We start from the raw sequence: 18,061 nt of genomic DNA, 5'->3' as shown, positions 1-18,061 counted from the left end.
AGGAATGTCCTCTGTGCACACCTGAGCTGCAGAATAAGTTCCATTTGTGCCTTCATCATTCACGCGATACCTGTCCCATTTTTTCTCACCTAGTTCTGAAATTAATTAGTGCAAATTTTTATTAATGTACCAAAATCTTTTTAGCGGCAATGGAGAATTAAGACATTCTGCAGGCTGTATGTGTTCGCCGTCGTGCCTATGTGACACACCAATTAGCGAACATCAATGAATAATGAAATTAATCATGTCAAAAATCAGCAACTCCACAATGCCTTGATGAAGGCTAGCTGTATAGGACCTTTAACAGTTATCAGTATTAATACATTTTAAAATATCCATAAAATAAGATAAGCAATTTTACATCCAAATGGTATTCTGTCAATAGGTCAGTACCATATAGTAGACATGCACATTGTAAATACTGTCAGTCAACATGTTAACTGGTCGATGGGACAATGGTCAACATGAAAAGGTCGAAAAAAATGTTTTTATTTAAAAAAAAATGAATTTGCATACTTCACCATCGATGTGACTGGAAACATAAATCTGAAGCATGGCGAGTAAGTGAGTAAATGTGGGGTCCATGTATGGAAGTCTCCATATTGACATAAAAAAACATAAAAAAAAATCATGTTGACCTTTTTCATGTTTTGACCATTTCCACGTCAACCTTTTTGCATGTTTCAACCATTTTTCTATGTCATCTTTTGCCTCTAGACATTATGGGTTCGACATAGACACTCTTCATCTTTTACAAAAACGTAAACATAAAACACAAGGACTGGTAAACCACTGTAGGTTAAGAACGTAGCATTAAAGATCTGAAAAGATGATTAAAAACAACAACAACAATAAACACATCCAGAAAGCAAGGCGCTAAACATGTAAAATTTCCGTCTGGATATAATTTAGATCCATTTAAATACAATTAAATTTCTGTACACCATTTGTAAGAGATACTTACCAGTCAAGACTTCCTTTCGTACTTTAAATGTGTCAATGAGAGGAGTAATAATACCAGACATGGTGCCAATCATACTTCCTAGCCCAAGATTAATCAGCATGAAGAAAAACATAACGGACCAAAAGGGAGAGGCTGGGAAGTGAGTCAGGGCCTCAGTAAATGCAATAAATGCCAATCCTGTTCCTTGTACTGCCTGTGATACATGAAATCAGAATTAACATTTACTAAGTGCATATTCTGGTCTATACTAACACTGCACATAAATGAGTAATCACTTTCCTGCCAGAACAAAAGGAATGTACATTTGAAATATTCACAGGAGAACAATTTTCAGGGGGATAAATGCACCAGCACCAGCAGCAGGCCTCCACATATCATTTAAGCACTAATCTGGCACTAGATGTCTCAAAAAGAGAAAAGCAATATAATTATTTTGTCATATATGATTGACAATGCAAGGCCATGAGAAAGTGGATATATACTGTATGTACAGTATAACTCACGAAGCACCCCTGTGTTACAGGTACCTAAATAACCTTTAATGTAGAAATTGGCATTTTAAAGAGCAGATCAGAAAATCTGCATTATGAATCACGGTCATATCAATATGTAAGCTTTTTATTTAGTGATTAAAGCCCCCTCATTTAGCGCAGTTAAATGCAGTAAATGCTTTTATGAACATTTTGTAACGTTATTAAAACATATGATTCAAATACCCCCACAACCACGAGAGAGAGAGAGAGAGAGAGAGAGAGAGAGAGAGAGGGAGAGAGAGTGAGAGATTCTAAAAGCATTGGACGTATATGTTTAGTCATTTGATTGAGATGGTGGTCACAGTCTGAGAGTGCTGATGTGCACCTACAGTACAGCGTGTCCAAAAAATTGATTTGGACTTCTCAGTGTTGTCTTGTCATGTAAAATTAGCTGGTCGCTGGAAAAAAACATGGCTCTGTGTTATATGGTCACTGAGCGATAATAAGCCAAAATTGCTCAGCAACTGAATCACACAAGGTGTACACACCTTAAGCTGCAGTGCATGAGCCAAAACAAGTACCTAAGGGAGGAGGGAGAGGACTTCCTTGTTCCGCTCTTTCTACCTGATCTCATTGGACCATCTTTTTTGATGATCTACGACTCTGCTAGCCATTTGGGTATGTCAAATCTACTGATGAGTCCATTTCCATCTCTTCTCCTATGTAAAAATTGTGTATTTTTTCCTCCCTTCCCCTGTCACCTGCTCCTCTTTATGATTTGCTCCTCGTATAAATATGTTTTTAAGATTGTAAATATTTACAGATATGTATTATTATTTTCAGTGTAAATCTCTCAATCAAACTGATTTATTTCTGCCCCTGATGAAGTCACGCTATTGACGAAACGTGTCGGGATGCCTACACCAACTTGATGATCACCACTGTCAATATACTGAAAGGATCCCTTGTACCTTTTGATTTTATTGAAAATTGTATACACAATTTGTTATTAAATTCTTTTTACTACAGTTGTTTTTTCAACTACTTCATAGCGCCCTCTGAACCTTTCTTTCAGTCATTTCTATTGTTGGATTCCGCCTAACAGGGGATCCTCAGAGGTGCTGGTTAATTTGTATAGAGTGCGGATTGGGGTCTCTTCTCTTTCTCTCTCTCTCTCTCTCTCTCTCTCTCTCTCTATATATATATTACTACCAAAGAAAACTCACCTCATGATAAATAGACCCCTGTATATTTTAAGCTCTACTGAGTCTGGGTCAGATGTATATTTATAAATATTTTGTGAAAAAAAACTTTATTTTTTGTAGGTGCTATTTATAGAACTGTTGTTATATAAATAAATATGTATTTTAAAAATGTAATTATCATGTGGAGGTTCCAAAAGTACAGTTCATAAACTGTCTAATGAGCAAGTCAGTGGTCTATTAAATAGTTATGCCCCTGGATTAAGAAGTGCATACAATGAAGGTTCCAAATCAGAATACAGTACATCAGTTGTCTTTTCAGAGCCAGTAATACCCCTTTCACACCAGCCAAAATTCCCGGGTTGGTTCCAAAAACAACCCGCGACTAGCGCTGGTGTGCAAGGTTCCTGGGCCAAATTCCTGGGAAAATTTGTCCGGATTTCAACCCTGCTACCTAGCAGGGTTGCTCCCGTGACCAGCCGGGGTTACTGGCTGGTTTGAAGGGTACTTTCCCGGGTCCGGGCAGCGGGCGGAGATCCGAGCAGCGGCGCCTGGGCGCTTGTAGCACTATTTGCCGGGCAGCGGGCTGAAAAGTGCTGGATTTGAAAACATTTTGAATAGACTGGCCGGATGCTCTCAGCCAATCAGCGTCCAGCCAGCCTTTTTAATATGTTTTCAAATCCAGCATTTCCCGTCCCGATGCCCAACAAATAGCACTACAAGAGCCCAGCCGCCGCTGCCTGGATCCCCGCTGTCTGGACCCTGCTGCCCGCCACCAGCTGCCCGGACCCTGGACACCACTGCCCCCTTCACACCAGAAAATGCAGGGACAAGGGTGGTGTGAAAGGGGAATGTCCCTGCTTGATCCAAGGGCCATTTTCCTGGATTTTCTGGTGTGGAAGGGGGTATAAGTGGTCTACTATTTGTGCCTGCAAATAGGATCTAGGCAGTATTGAATGGAACAATCATGATCTTTAGATATGTAATGATCAGCAAGGTCAATGTAGAAATAATGAATTGGTGGTTCTGGTTCCTCCAAAACCACTGCCCAATCTCCCTGTTGTTATAGTCTCTCTGAATATAACAAGCCCTGCTTACTGCTCAGTTTTGCTTGTTTCATTTTGTTATGAGTTATCTGCAGAGGGAAAAGTGATAAATATAGCAATTCCACAAGGCTAATCAATAAAATGTAATGTATAAGATTTAAACACCTTATCCAATTCATCCGATAGCAGACAGGCATCGAGATGGAGATCTTGAAATTGATTTTCTTTCACAGTTTTAATGACTTCATACATTTCCGCATAATCCGCTGTTGTTAAGTGAGAAAAGTTTACATGTGGTGGGATAAGATCGAAGCTCAGAACATGGGAGTTCAAATAGCCAAGGATTTTCTCTGCATTTCTATAAAGAGGGGAAAAAAAGCAAACCTTACAACAAGGAACTGAACACAAAATCACATCATTTATCACAGTACTATACAACTGTGGGAACCCCCCCCCCCCCCCCTCCTCCACCTGCTTATGTTACCACTCTTCCATGAACTGGCATCAGATGATATTGGAGGCTGGGTAGTGTTATGGAAAAAAAAAACTTAGGGGGGGTATTCAATGTCGGCCGCTATTTCTGACGACATTGAAAGCGGATTACTACAAAACAGATCTGACTTTAAAACAAGTTGCATCTATTGTGTCGGAAACGGATGCAGATTGTCAAATTCACGTCTGTTCTTCGCCGATCTGCGGCTATTTTTGCTTACAAGCCCACTTTCCGACACTCGACAGCCGGAACATAGAATTCTGGCTGACGAGTTTCAGTTAAGCTGGGCGAAAACGGCCCGGGGTTTCAACTACAGGTCGAGTATCCCGTATCCGAATATCCGTTATCCGAATTATTCCGAAATACGGACATTCCAGAAAGTGAAATTTTTTTTTTTTTTTTGCTAAAAACTCACTGGGGACATATGTAACAGCATCACTGGGGACATGATATGTAACTGGCACTATATATGTGCAAGACAATGATTGCTTGGCATTCAAATTCAGTGCTGAGATAGTACACACATTTTGTTTCACGTTTTGAAACCTTGTTTTTTTGAACAATTAAAATATGTTTGTGTGTATTTTATGTGGTAATAAAATATATTTGTGTGTATATTATGTGTTTATACAGCATAAATGCAAGATACTTCAAAATACATCATTGAAATATTAAAATATTCCGAAATACGGAATAATCCGTTATCCAAAATTCTCCTGGTCCCGAGCATTTTGGATACGGGATACTCAACCTGTATAAGAATATCCTCCCAATAGAATGACCTCTATCCTTTATATCTCCCCAGTACAGGAGACAGGCATGGAGAACTCCTCATATGATTATAATGTGGATCTTCTACTGCCAGTCAGGCGGAAAGAGAAAAAGTTAATCAAGCAGACCATGAAGTATGTTTTAAAAACCACTTTCAGATTCAGCAGTATAACCAGGAATGGCCATGAACAAAAGCTAGCACTTTTCTATTTTACATTTATCCCAGGAAATCTTAGTATTACCTTATCCACAATATTTTCTATTCTTATCTTCTTTAGACAATGGAGGCCTATACAGAAGTTTCTTTAAGTAATCAAATATAGTTAATATAAAGTGTACCTGACTCCCTAATTGAATAAAGAATTAGAAAACTGCTCTGATACTATTAATTAATTACTTTTTATCGGTGAAGTTTAATGAACCAATGGCCTTCATAGATGTAACCTAGGTCATACAGTACATCATGAACCGCAAGAGGCATGTACACACACACACACACACACACACACACAAATCATATCAGTTGCATTTGCTGGTTGGTATGGCATTAAACAGGGATATAGTAATTTTTTGACCTAGAGCTTGAACCTTTATTTTCCAGAGAAATTATTTTAATATTATCAAGGAAGCTATTTGTTTTTATATATTTGTTATCAGCAGAAAAATGAACACGACTTTCTGTATAACTATGACATTAATCTCACATGTTTTAGCTTAGCAATTTACTTTTCTTACACTGATTCTGCACCATACAACACACTATTGTTTTTATTTTATATACATATAGCAGTGGCTTGCAGTCCGCGAGTACAGTGGGGCTGCATGCAGGTTGTGGAGGTGCGGCCCCCATTCATAGTTTGCCATGGCACGCGACTCTGCGAGCGGTGCAGTCCCATGGTACAATGGGGCTGATGCGCTACAGGTTGTGCATCTCAGTCATGTGCCAAGTGTAAGCCAGTCAGCTGCCTGTCATAACAGCGACAGAAGGGTCATGCTTGTAAATATAAGGATGGTGGTCTGTGCTCACATGGCAGTGACCGGGTGCGAAGGTGCATTTTGTTGGGGCACTGTGTATATACAGTATAGTGGTAACACAGATGGAAACCTGTTCTCTGAGTAGCTTTATCATATTTAGGATAAAGCTACTTATAAGCAGTAGCGAAACGCGTTGGTGTCTACTTGGGACAATTTATTGTTTGGATACTCACCTGCTCATTGATCTGGACTCAGTCACAATCCCTAATTCGGAAGATTCCACCTGGATAAAAGCCATACTTCTAGAGAGGAACTTTCCATATCAAACAAGCACTTATTGGATTACAAAACCTCCAGCGGCACCCAGCATCTCCATTGTTTGGACTCCATCTTGTGGGAACTCTGACATGCTGTTCCAGTGCAGGTTTAACCATACCGATATTTTATGATGGTCCCAATTTATTTTATGATTTATGTATAACTCATTTTTTATATAATTTTTATTGGTATTTATTTGTTATTAGATTTGTCACATTTTATTCCATTTGCTTGTTGATGAAGTTTTTATAGAGAGCTGCTAATTGTGTATCTACTTTTCCCTATATTACAGGTCTCTGCCAGGCAGCACTTGTCTCATATTGGTTGGTCAGTCACCTGGACATTAGAACAGGGTGCTCCCATGTAACACCATAGTAATCACAAGGTCCTCCATGTGTGATCCCTGCTTGCCCTACGGTCTAAAGCCTCCCCATCCTGTCAGTCATGTCCCTCATCCATACATATTATACATGTTACCTGCAGGTACGCTCAGCCCCTATAGTGACAACACTTCTGAATGTCATACTAGAGGACAAGCATCCTGAAATGGTCCTTGAGGACTTGAGGAGAGGAGTTGTTTGTGCCATGAGCAAGAAACTAATGGTTGCCATTACAGTTTCCTGCACATGGCACAAGCAAATCCTCTCTTCAACTCCTCAGGGACCATGGGTAAAATGTAATAAGAAGAAAGTGAGAGATTTGGTAAGAAATCTCCAGTTTTTTTAAAGCGGCAATCATTTACACTGCAAAACCTGTTTGATTTTGCAGTGTAAATGATTGGCACTTTAAAAAAAACTAGAGATTTCTTACTAAATCTCTCGTCCTATAAAATCTCACCCCATGTTAGGATGCTTGTTTAAGACTTTAGGAGGAGAGTGACATAGTACAAATACAGTGGCGTAACAATAGCTCCGCAGCCCCCGCAGTAGCGGGGATGCTCTGAATAATTGCGGGCGCCGGGGGGCTGCGGGGCTATTGTAATGCCGCCACCACCACAGACCTGCAGATTTCATTGTATTTGCTAAGGTCTTAGCTCCCCTCCTGGCTTGTTCTGATGCTATGGAGATGGACCATCATAAAATGTCCGCCCCCGTATAGCAGACTGTTCTCTGAAACTGTCTGCTGTATGGGGGCGGACATTTTGTGATGGTCAATTTTTCATTGGGGAGCCCGGACTGCACCGATGAAAAGTTCTGCGGGTCAATGCTGCACGGAGAGGTAAGGCACAGGGAGGCATGGGGGGCACGGGGAGGCATTGGCGGCCGGTGGGCATGGACGGATGGGGGGGGGGCTGCCAAAATATCAGCGGGGGGGGGGGGCGCAAAGAATATAGTTACGTCACTGCACAAATAGGAACAGTGAGGTTGTGGGCTGACAATGGGGGTTAAGGGATGTACACATTGGCTGCAGTTGGGTGACTTTGATTTGCTTAGTCAAAATCTCCCAGTTGCTGCCAGAGATAAGCTCCCATCATATTAAATTCCCCCCTCTAAATTCATGTCTTGTTATATTGTCCAAACATTTATGTGGATTAATTTCTAAAGTACAACATATTTTTTTAATGTTTAAACACTGATTTTGCTGCAGGTTCCTATAATTATAAGCTGATTTACATTTTTCAAAGTTGTTGTATAGGTTGGGGCCCCACTGCACTGCTTTGCCCGGGGGCCCATAATGCTGTTAAGATGGCCATGGCTAAATGTTTCTCCGTCCATAAAAACCCGGTTCTGAGCCGATTGAACCATCAAAACTGGAGAAATTAAGCTTTAATCCCATTTTAATTTATCCATAGGGTTAAACTATAGCAATTCTATAGCAGCATACTTTCACACCTACGCTGCTGACACTGTAACACATGCTGTACTATATAATTAGAGAAGGGCAGATTATTGCTCACAAAACTTTCTTATTGTCCGTGTTTTAGCTAGTGTAATGAGACGCTGATTAATGCTGGCTGGTCACCATCACCTCTCCCCTCCCACTTCCCCCTCCCCTGGGAGACTGCTCTTTTTCCAGTCAAGGAAGCCAAAGCTGTTCACGCTACTTAGTAAGCAAATAGGAAATACTGTACAGAGATGCTAAGCACAGTGTTATGGCCATGAACTTAGGGAGGAGCTTTTATCGCTGCATATATTATAAAGATATCACTTATAGCTGTGAACCGGAGCTGCGGGTTGATCATTGCAACGTCTGTGCCTTTGTCAGCAGCCCCTGTGTGTTTTAACTAACATAATGAAACGCACCTTCAGCATTCCCCCTAGACATGTAACAGCTATGCAATGGGAACCCCATCGTCTCACAAGCAAGCGAGTACCATTCTCTGCAAATGGCGTGGCACCATCTGTATATCCATCTGCTGCTGGATTAGTGCAGCATTATCCACACAGTGGTGATGTGTATTGCATGCATATGTATGTCATGCCTCAATGCAGTGACCCGCCAAAACCCTCGTCTCAGTACGCTGTCAGTATGAATAAGTGTGGCTTCATCTGTATAATATAGGAAGTAAAATACATTTATTACAGTACAATTAATATATTATTTAGTTTTACTTTGTTAAATATCCTTGTTAGGATACAATAGGATTCTCCCAAATTATTGACGTCACTTGTTTTCGTGCATGCAAAACTGCAATAAAATAATCTATGGCTGCACAGCCTACAGCCCCTAGGAGCACATTATAGGCAGAGATTAACACAGCAGAGGCTTCTTCCTGGAGGCTCTTACTGCTGATCACACTCCAAACTGGCAGTTCAACAATTTCATACAGAAATGAACATGCAGAGCAGTACAGCTTGCTCCTCCTCACACATGGCAGGCCTACACGGCATAGATCAAATCTGATATTTGATTGTATAAGCACTCCTGTGCACTTTATATGGACATCGCATCGCACGCATCGAATGCTACTATAACGCGGCATGCAATGCGATTTCACTACGGAGAATAGCCCGGTACGCTAAATGTGTACTGGGCACCCCGCTAGGTAACAAGTACCAACATTTTCAATAGAAAACTATTGATGGGAAAAAAAATACTGTAGCCCAATTTATAAAAAATCTGTTTACCACAACTTTCTGTTCCCTAGCCAGTTTATCAACTGTGTACACATTTTAGTTCCAAGACCCAACTCCCCCATTTTGTGGATCAAACTCTTGTAAGGCACTGTATAAAAGGCCTTAGCAAAGTCTAAGTAAACCATGCAGGCTTCACTCAAATACGAATGAAAAAGATGTTCTATTTGACCTTCGTATTTACTGATGAATTCGTAATCACCAGTATGATTGATAGTAAATTTGTTAAAATTAATGAGGACTTACGGCCGTAATATATCGCTGGTGTATTTATTCATATTTTTCAGAATTTTTTTAATTTCTAAAAAATACGAATCGTTTACATTTCTTGTTCAGTAAATTATTCAATGTGTTAAATACGTAGTATTTTACATCATATGGGTATGAATAAGACCATTCGTACCCATTCGATCTTAGTAAATGTCCCTCTAAGTAATCCTGAATGCAAGTCCCTAATATACCCTTCAGTAGATTCCCCATTATTGATATAAGGCTTACTGGTATAGTATAGTATTTCCCAATCTGCTTTATTTCCTTTTAAAATATTGGTACTACTTCTACTATTTGCCAATTCCTTGGTACTAAGCCAGATTAAACTAAATTTACAAAAGTATAGTTGCCTAGCTATTTCTGAGCTCAGTTCCATTAGAATCCTTGGGTGAATTCCATCCGGTTCTGATTTACTCACTTTAATTTTGTCACTTACGGGTATCTTCCACCTTAAAGGCTGACGTGGGTTTTTTCACTTTTTTTTGCTGAAATGCTCCTACAGGCGGTATTTAATGCCCTACCATCCACTAGGGCATGGTGGAAGAATAAAAGTGTGCCAAGCGTAGCGAGGCACCGTGTCTGAAGCATGGCGAGTGCAGCAACCATGTACTTTTTTAGTGTCTAATTCGACTGTTTCGACATTAGGGCAAAAAAAAAGTGAAAAACCCCATGTCAACCTTTTGACTGTAGACCTAGCCAATGTCGACCTAATGACCCTGTCGACCCAACCCCATGTCGACATTCAGACATGTCCACCTTGATGCATGTTGACCTATAGTGGTCGACCCAATGTATGTCGACCTGTGTGCTGTCGACCCTATGACCCATACCCAGTGGAATGACTCCTCCATTAGATTTAAAAAGTTTAAAAGCACACCTCTTTCTTTCCATCACTTACCTTACCTTCTTATTTAACCCCATTGGTTTTAACTTTATACTCTTTTCCTTTTTATCCATGGGAATAAACTTGTGTAAATGTTCCCAGGGTGAAAAAGATTGATGTCCAGCCAATCAGCCAATCAGACACCAACTGTCATTTTAGGAGCTGATTGGCTGGATGTTTATCACTCTTCATCACCCTTGCATTTATTTCTTGTGAAAGTGTAATACCTGTACATTTACCCTTATGCCCTTTGGAGACTGCCTGAGCAACATAAAGGTAATGTAAGGGTACTCTGACTTCTAGGAAATGGCCAGATCTGCATCAGTTATAGGGCTAGATTCTCTAAACTTCAAAAGTGATAAAATGGAGAGTGATAAAAAGCCAGCCAATCAGCTCCTACTTGCCATGTCACAGACTGTGTTTGAAAAGTGTCAGGCAGGAGCTGATTTTCTGGCTGTTTATCAATCTCCATTTTATCACTTTTGAAGCTTAGGGAATCTGGCCCATAATCTGATTTTGTGAGTCACTGTGAACTAGGTTAGACTTCTCGTGGCAAGGCAACGTGATGAAAGGGGCATGAAAGTGAGAGGCCGACAGATGGAACATTGCATTTCCAAAGCTGTGTGGACATTCAACATTCCTCAATCTTCAGTGTAACATGTGTACCGGAAATACCTCATGGAAGCCATTCCCACCTTCCATGGGGTGCTCAATGATTGTGACAAGCGGCATATGGACCGATTTGTATGTGGTAAAAGACAAGCAATACTGGCTTGACTGCTACGAGGAGCATTCTGGAGAGGTCGGATGAATGCAGTGGACACCACGTTTGCTCAATAAGAAATCAAATCAAGTATTTCTGAGACATTGTGGAGAGTTCCATTCACATCCAAGATCCTGCACCTACAAATGGCAGGGAGCTGTGGAAAGACAGCATGGGTCATCATTTCTCCAGATGTTTCCGTTCACTTGGAATGAATTCCACATTGAGTTGTGGCTCTTGGCTAGGCTAGAGTGGGTCCTACACTATACTAAGCACCCATCCCATGACTTTAGGCACTTCAGTGTATGATTGCTATTACAAACGGCTGCATTTATAAGTACAGGCAGTCTGCAGCCCATGTGACACGAGATCTGAATTTGTGCTTGGCACAGATACAAACAGATTAGCAAGCATTGCAGGGGAAATACTATTCCAAATCTATTTCATCATAACTCTCTTAAACAAATCAGATGTACATTTAAAATGCATTATTAAGTGACTAGTTTCTCTTAAAAAAAAAAACACAAACTAAAGACAGTGAAGAATGAATGAAGCAGAGTATACACAACAGTACTAGATAACACAGGGAGGCCTTAACAAACAGGTATGGGGTATCGAGTGAAGATGTGTCATTTCTTGTGACTGAAGTGCTTACATGGGTTTCTGGGGATGAAACAGATATTTTCTGTGTTTTATTAATTTCATAATGTAAGAATCACAGATAAAAGTTTCTAGAAAAGTTAGTTTGTGTCTTATTTCGAGTATGTAAGAAAATACATGCAATATACCACTTTTAGCATAATAAAATGGGTTTACTTACTGTACTACACATTTCTCATTCATCATATTGGCTTTGAATCCAAGTACAGCAAATACCACCAGAGTGGCCAGCACGGAGGTGAAGAAGTTGATAAAAGAGACAAGAGCTGCATCAAACTGGCAGTTATTATCCTGCTTGTTATAGCTGGAAAAGGCAATGACACCACCAAAGCCCAGTCCCAAAGCAAAAAACACTTGTGTTGCTGCCTCCCTCCACACCTGTGGGTCCATCATCTTCTCCATCTAAAACAGACATTGAACAAATTAAACACTTTGTCATCATAGGAAGAGTGACAAAAGTGATCAACTCAAATGCATTACCTTTGGAGTTAACATATGAAGAATTCCATCAACAGATCCTCTTAGCAGTAATCCACGGACAAGAAAGCATATCAGTACCACATATGGGAAGAGGGAGCTGAAGTACATGACCTGCAATATGGAAGCACTGTATTCAGTTACATTTGCATAAATTATACTATATCTAGCTGTTATTTTAAGATGTACCAGAAGTTTATAAACAGGCGCATGATCAGATAGTGACTCAGTTAAACACTTTTTCCTTTATTCCTTGCTGCAGTTTTTAGGGGATGCTCAACTCCATAAAAAAGAAGAAAAAGACCCAATGCAATAAACAAAAACAAAAAAACTGCGGAAGGAATTGAGAACTTATTAATACTGCTAGTATCCGATATTTATACTGCTGCTGATCAGCAGGATATCAGATACTAGAAGTGTATGCAGATTTTTCTGAGGAAGCCACTGACATGGAGACCAAGTGGAGAAACACGTAAACAATATATATGAAAAAACGGAATACCAGGATTGCATTTGGACTGGACGAATCATCTGCAGCTAAAAGTGGACTCTGGACATATCTGCATTAGAGGACAAGCATCAGCAGCAGGGAGGCACAAGTGGTGGTACTGTATATCTGGCGGTGTATCTGGTGTTAAATATATTCTGACAAAAACTGATATTTACTGCTTTACTAATCCTGAGCTACATACTGTTTTACTCCGACAGAGACTGTTGCCTATCAACTGCATGCTAATAGTGCAAAAATAATAATATGATTAACACAATGACACAACATCCGCAATTGAAAAAAAATTGGAGTTTACTAATAACAGTTATTACATTAATTAATTACACAATTCCTTTGCAGTTTCTTTTTGCATTGTTTTTTTTTTTTTTTTTAATCAAAGTATGAAACGTTTTTAAAGGACATACATTCCTCCTTCTGTAATTGCCACAAAATAGCATCACATGGAGTACATCCTATTCCAAAATGCAGGATTAGAGGAGTTTCTAAAGAATAGATTTCAAATAGATCAGTATTTTGTTTGTTGCAAATGTTTCCAAAATCACAAAAACATCTAGAAAAACACCTCTCATGGTGATCCGAGTGAGAATTGTGTATCTACAGGGCTGTCATAGTATTTCTACTTGGAGCACCCTGTAGAAGACTCATGGGACAGATGCACTAAGCATGGAATGGAGATAGATAAACTTCCAACCTATAAGTTCCTTTTATTTTTAAAACACAGCCTGTAACACAGCATTTAGAAGCTGATTTGCTGGCACTTTATCTCTCCCTCTTTATTACTCTACAAAGCTTAGTACATGTCCCTAACAATTAGAAGAGACATTTTGACAACAAGTTTTTTTTTTATCAGGTGGTGCAATTGCAATACAAATCACTTGAATGGCATTACAAATGTCCAATATATCCTCCATTGTGTTCAGTGTCCTTCATTGTGTTCAGTATCCTCCACTATGCTCAATAACAGTTTCCATTAAAAAAAACAGCATTTGCTATTGCAGAACGTAATATGTCAAGTGGAAGAGCCAGATTATGAAGACTAATGATGTTTTTCTTGTATGACACCTGGTTCATCCAAAAAAACCTCACAACTAAAATTTGCATTGGCTGATGACCAATGATCAGGGTCTGAAAGTGGATCACCAGTCATTACATTCAGACATCTTAGCCACCCCAATCACTGGTCCTCACCATAGCCAACTTGTGATTCTGAGAGTTTTTAATTTTTATGTGTTTAATAACCAAGTGGCAGATTTGAAAGACAGCATTAGTTGTCATGTGCTGGCTTTTCAATCTGCCAAGCTACATATGCGACAGAGAATGCTGTTCTTTGAATGGAAACTGTTGTTGACCACAATGGTGGACACCATATAAAATTATAATGGTGTTTAAGTGATTTGTATTGCAACAGTGCCACATGTGTGTGCCAATATTATTTCAATAAATGGCTAGTGAATCATGTGAAGCACTTGTTTTCCAATTTACTCTTCATGATGCACTTCTTAGCTGCAGAGTGCCCTAAGTAAGGATACGTCAACCTTCTGCATGTAACTATGTTTAGAAAAAGTAACCACTTGTACTAAGCTGAAAATGTAAAATAACAATACAGTGCTAATCAAATACCATTTTTTTCTTTTAATAGCATTACCGCTTAAAATTTGCTGCTTAACTATGCAGAAAATTGTAATTTACCCCCAGAATCCTTTGTGGCCATCGTTTAGCAGAAAATTGGTATTTATATTTCCACTTAATGTGTTACAGCTGTTACCTTGCCTGATGACTGGATGCCTTTAATCATGGCCAATCCCACAATACTCCATGCAAATAGTAAGCACAATGTCATTTTCCAGTTGAGACCTCCACCATCTGATATGGTATCGGAAATATCTAGAGCTTCCCGGTACCAGAAGTACGTTGTAGCTGAGCTTTTGTCACATTCAGCCTCCACCACTGAAAAACAACGATTACATATGTTTAAGCAGTTCTGTTTCTATCATTCACTCCATTAACCAAATCAACCATAAAACATGTGTTTTTTTCCATATATCACTGGTATATATGTTGACACAGACAAAGGGTTGACATGCCTAAGGTGGTCAGGGTCAAAAGGTCGACTCACGCATTGAGTCGGCTTTGGGAAGGCCGACAGTCAAAAGGTTGACTTGACTTTTTCATGTTTTTTTGAGCCGACATGTGCCGACAGGTGGTATTTCATGCCCTACCATCCACTAGGGCATGGAGGGAGAATAGAATAGTGTGCTGAGCATAGCATGGCAAGCGTAGCAAGGGGACATGGTGCACCGATACGACAAAAAGGTGAAAACCCATGTCAACCCTTTTTCTGTGGACCTTCCGATTGTCGACATAATGCTTGTGTCGACCTTTTGACCCAGCTGACCTTAGACATGTCGACATTTTGTCTGTGTCAACTTAAGGCCTGTCGACCGTTAGTGGTTGACCCAATGTATGTTGACCTTAATTTGGTTGACCCAATGACCCATACCACTTTTTATTTTCTGGGCACTTTCCATCTATATTAATAATTGAGTACTAATGTATAGTTGATATTGTGAGTACTGCAATAAGTACCTGGAAGCGATCACCCTAATGTGCAACAGTTTTTACATACTCCGAATCACTAAGCATGCTGTCACTAGGCTTGTTCTTTAGCTAGTTTCTGCCTGGTCACAGGTGCTTCACTTTCACTAGTTACTCACTGTGGTGAGTTACTGGGTTCTTTGGGTTACCTTGTTGTTATGGACTCATCTTCTGTAACCTCACAATAAAGCTGGTGGTGCCATTATCGGGCATCAGTACAAGCTCCTAGTTGCAACTCTTTATAGTATTAGCAGCTGTTTCATGATTTATTTCCCTGAAGACAGTTTAACAAAACTGTGACATTGGAATAACTTTGTTGATTGATGTCTTTTCATATCGGAAGTACAAGGGGTAGATTTACTATGGCTTCTAAAAATGAAAAGTGGTGGCATTGCCCATAGCAACCAATCAAAATGTATCTATCATTTCTATATTGGATCCTAGAAAATGTTAGACATAACTTATTGTCTGGAATTGTCTGGAACAACACTTGCTGTGTGTACGAATGGACGCGGTGACTTGCATAGTTGCTGGCCCGTTCGCACAGGGCAGTGCAGGCATGGGGTGCAAAATTATGCAAATGATGGGCGTTCCTATGCAAATAGCGGTGTGATACGGGTTCCGGGGACAGGCTGCTGACATCACCGGATGTCAACTACCCGCCCTGTTCACGTAGCTGCGCGCCACAAATCTGAGTCAGTAGAGAGTGACTTAGATTTGCGAGCGCTTAAGTAATTATTCGATGTTCGGGCACCATTACATGATTTTGGCCCTGCACGCAAGGCTGTAAATGGATGTTTATGTAAAATTGGCATGCGAGCATGGGGCGGCTGTTTGAGCGGGTGGTGGGTGGCATTTAGTTGGCACGCAAAGCTGTGTAATTTGCAGCTTTTGTGAGTCAACCAGAATGACCTCCTATGTATAACTTGGGGAGAGATAAAATAGGGAAAGGTAAAGTGTCAACCAATCAGTTCCTTTCATTTCTCAAACAGAGCTGTCCTAAAATTACTTTCTTGTGTAATAAATCTACCTGGTCAGTTGAAACATTTAGTGGTGTCATTTACTAACATCTATCTACCCCAGGATTCACCAACCAACTGCAACCTGTTCCTATGACAATATATATATATATATATATATATATATATATATATATATATAACACACACACACATACAGGAGGCTCATATTGAATGACTTACTCATAACAGTTACATTTTTCACAGCTGGACATTCACTCCAAGGCAGAGGATACTGGAAGGACTGAAATAAGTAGAATATGCTCCATCCAATGATAACATTATAGTAGAGCCCAACAAAGAAGCAGACCTAAGGAAAATGAGGAGAGAATTACAATGATACCAAGATCACTGAAAAGTCCATGTCATACCAAATGTAATTACATGAACTCCTAATTTGATAATGCCTCTCAATTTGATAAATGCCATTAATAATGCCTAGTAAACTTTGTCAGTGTGGACAAGAGATAAAAGAAGGCTCATGCAGCCAGTACTGCATCCCTCTGCAAAAGCTTCACACATTCTTCGGTTCTTTCTAAGTATTTCATTAAATGCTATCACATCTATTTAAATTGTCCTTTAAAAGGGTTCATACAAATATAAAAAGCAGCTGTTTAGAAAGAGCTATGAACACTTCATATATTCAGGGCAACAGCTCAGCTCTTGATCTAAAAATGTTCTAAAGCTGTATCATTATTATTAGTGGATCTGAAAATATTCACTTAAACTACATGGAAATTCTAATTTGTATCAATTTAAAAAAGAAGCGCTGAAGTGTACTTAGTGAAGCCAGAATATATGTTGAGACAGAGATGTTATAAGAACTGGTGGGGCCAGTTGAGAAAGCTTTGCAGGCTGATGTGCTAGACCAGAGCTGTGGTCAGGATTATCAAATGTGAACATGATGGTTTCATGTGAGGATTTGTTAAGGCCCATAGACACTGGCCGACTTTGAGCTGGATGCAGCTCAGTTTTCCTGTCTGAGCTGCTTTCAACTCGAAAGCCGCCCAGTGTGTACGGGGGAGCGGTGAACGCGAATGAGCGTTCCCGCATCATCGCTGGCCTGGCCGCTCAACTGCTGGTATTAGCGTCCTGCTATGGAAAGTCGTCCACCCTGGGGAAAATCGCTAAAGCAGGCGAAAAACATTCAGCGTGTTTGCACTGAGCGTTTATCAGCTGGGCAAAAACACCCATTGCGTATGGACCTATACAAACAGACCTGGGGTCTAATTCAGGTTAGATCGCGCAAACCGATCTGCAACTGCAAGCCTGACTAAGGTTAACCTTACTTAGGCTGCAGTCGCAGAGTACCATTGCAACTGATGGTCGTGATAGTCCTCTAAAATGTGATGCTAAGTTTTTAGCAAGGGCAAGCAGGGGGTGGTATACAGAAAAAAGAAAGGAAATGACTGTGCTAGTATACTATAAAATAAATGAATATTGCCAGTACCTATTAAGGATAATTTGAATATTGATACTTAATATATATTAAAAGAAAACACATATAAACTCCACATTAATATGAGGCCATATATTAATATTAATTCATATATTAATTCATTAATAT

The 18,061-nt window shown here is 39.9% G+C and overlaps 1 protein-coding gene across 2 annotated transcripts in view; it reads right to left on the bottom strand.

Moving 5' to 3' along the window:
• SLC6A17 (solute carrier family 6 member 17) overlaps positions 1 to 18,061 on the bottom strand; it is an 82,776-nt gene that overhangs the window by 23,155 nt on the left and 41,560 nt on the right. For both annotated transcript variants that reach the window (XM_083173074.1, XM_083173073.1), the window contains exons 4-9: positions 16,678 to 16,804; positions 14,646 to 14,827; positions 12,373 to 12,483; positions 12,053 to 12,294; positions 3,851 to 4,043; positions 965 to 1,157 (exon numbers count right to left, since the gene is read on the bottom strand). In XM_083173074.1, coding sequence (XP_083029200.1) covers positions 965 to 1,157; positions 3,851 to 4,043; positions 12,053 to 12,294; positions 12,373 to 12,483; positions 14,646 to 14,827; positions 16,678 to 16,804 — 1,048 coding nt within the window. The remainder of the gene's footprint in view (positions 1 to 964; positions 1,158 to 3,850; positions 4,044 to 12,052; positions 12,295 to 12,372; positions 12,484 to 14,645; positions 14,828 to 16,677; positions 16,805 to 18,061) is intronic.

Source organism: Crinia signifera, chromosome 2, assembly GCF_055691185.1.
Source record: "Crinia signifera chromosome 2, ASM5569118v1, whole genome shotgun sequence".
Taxonomy (NCBI): domain Eukaryota; kingdom Metazoa; phylum Chordata; class Amphibia; order Anura; family Myobatrachidae; genus Crinia; species Crinia signifera.
This window is presented reverse-complemented; position numbering and strand designations above follow the sequence as displayed.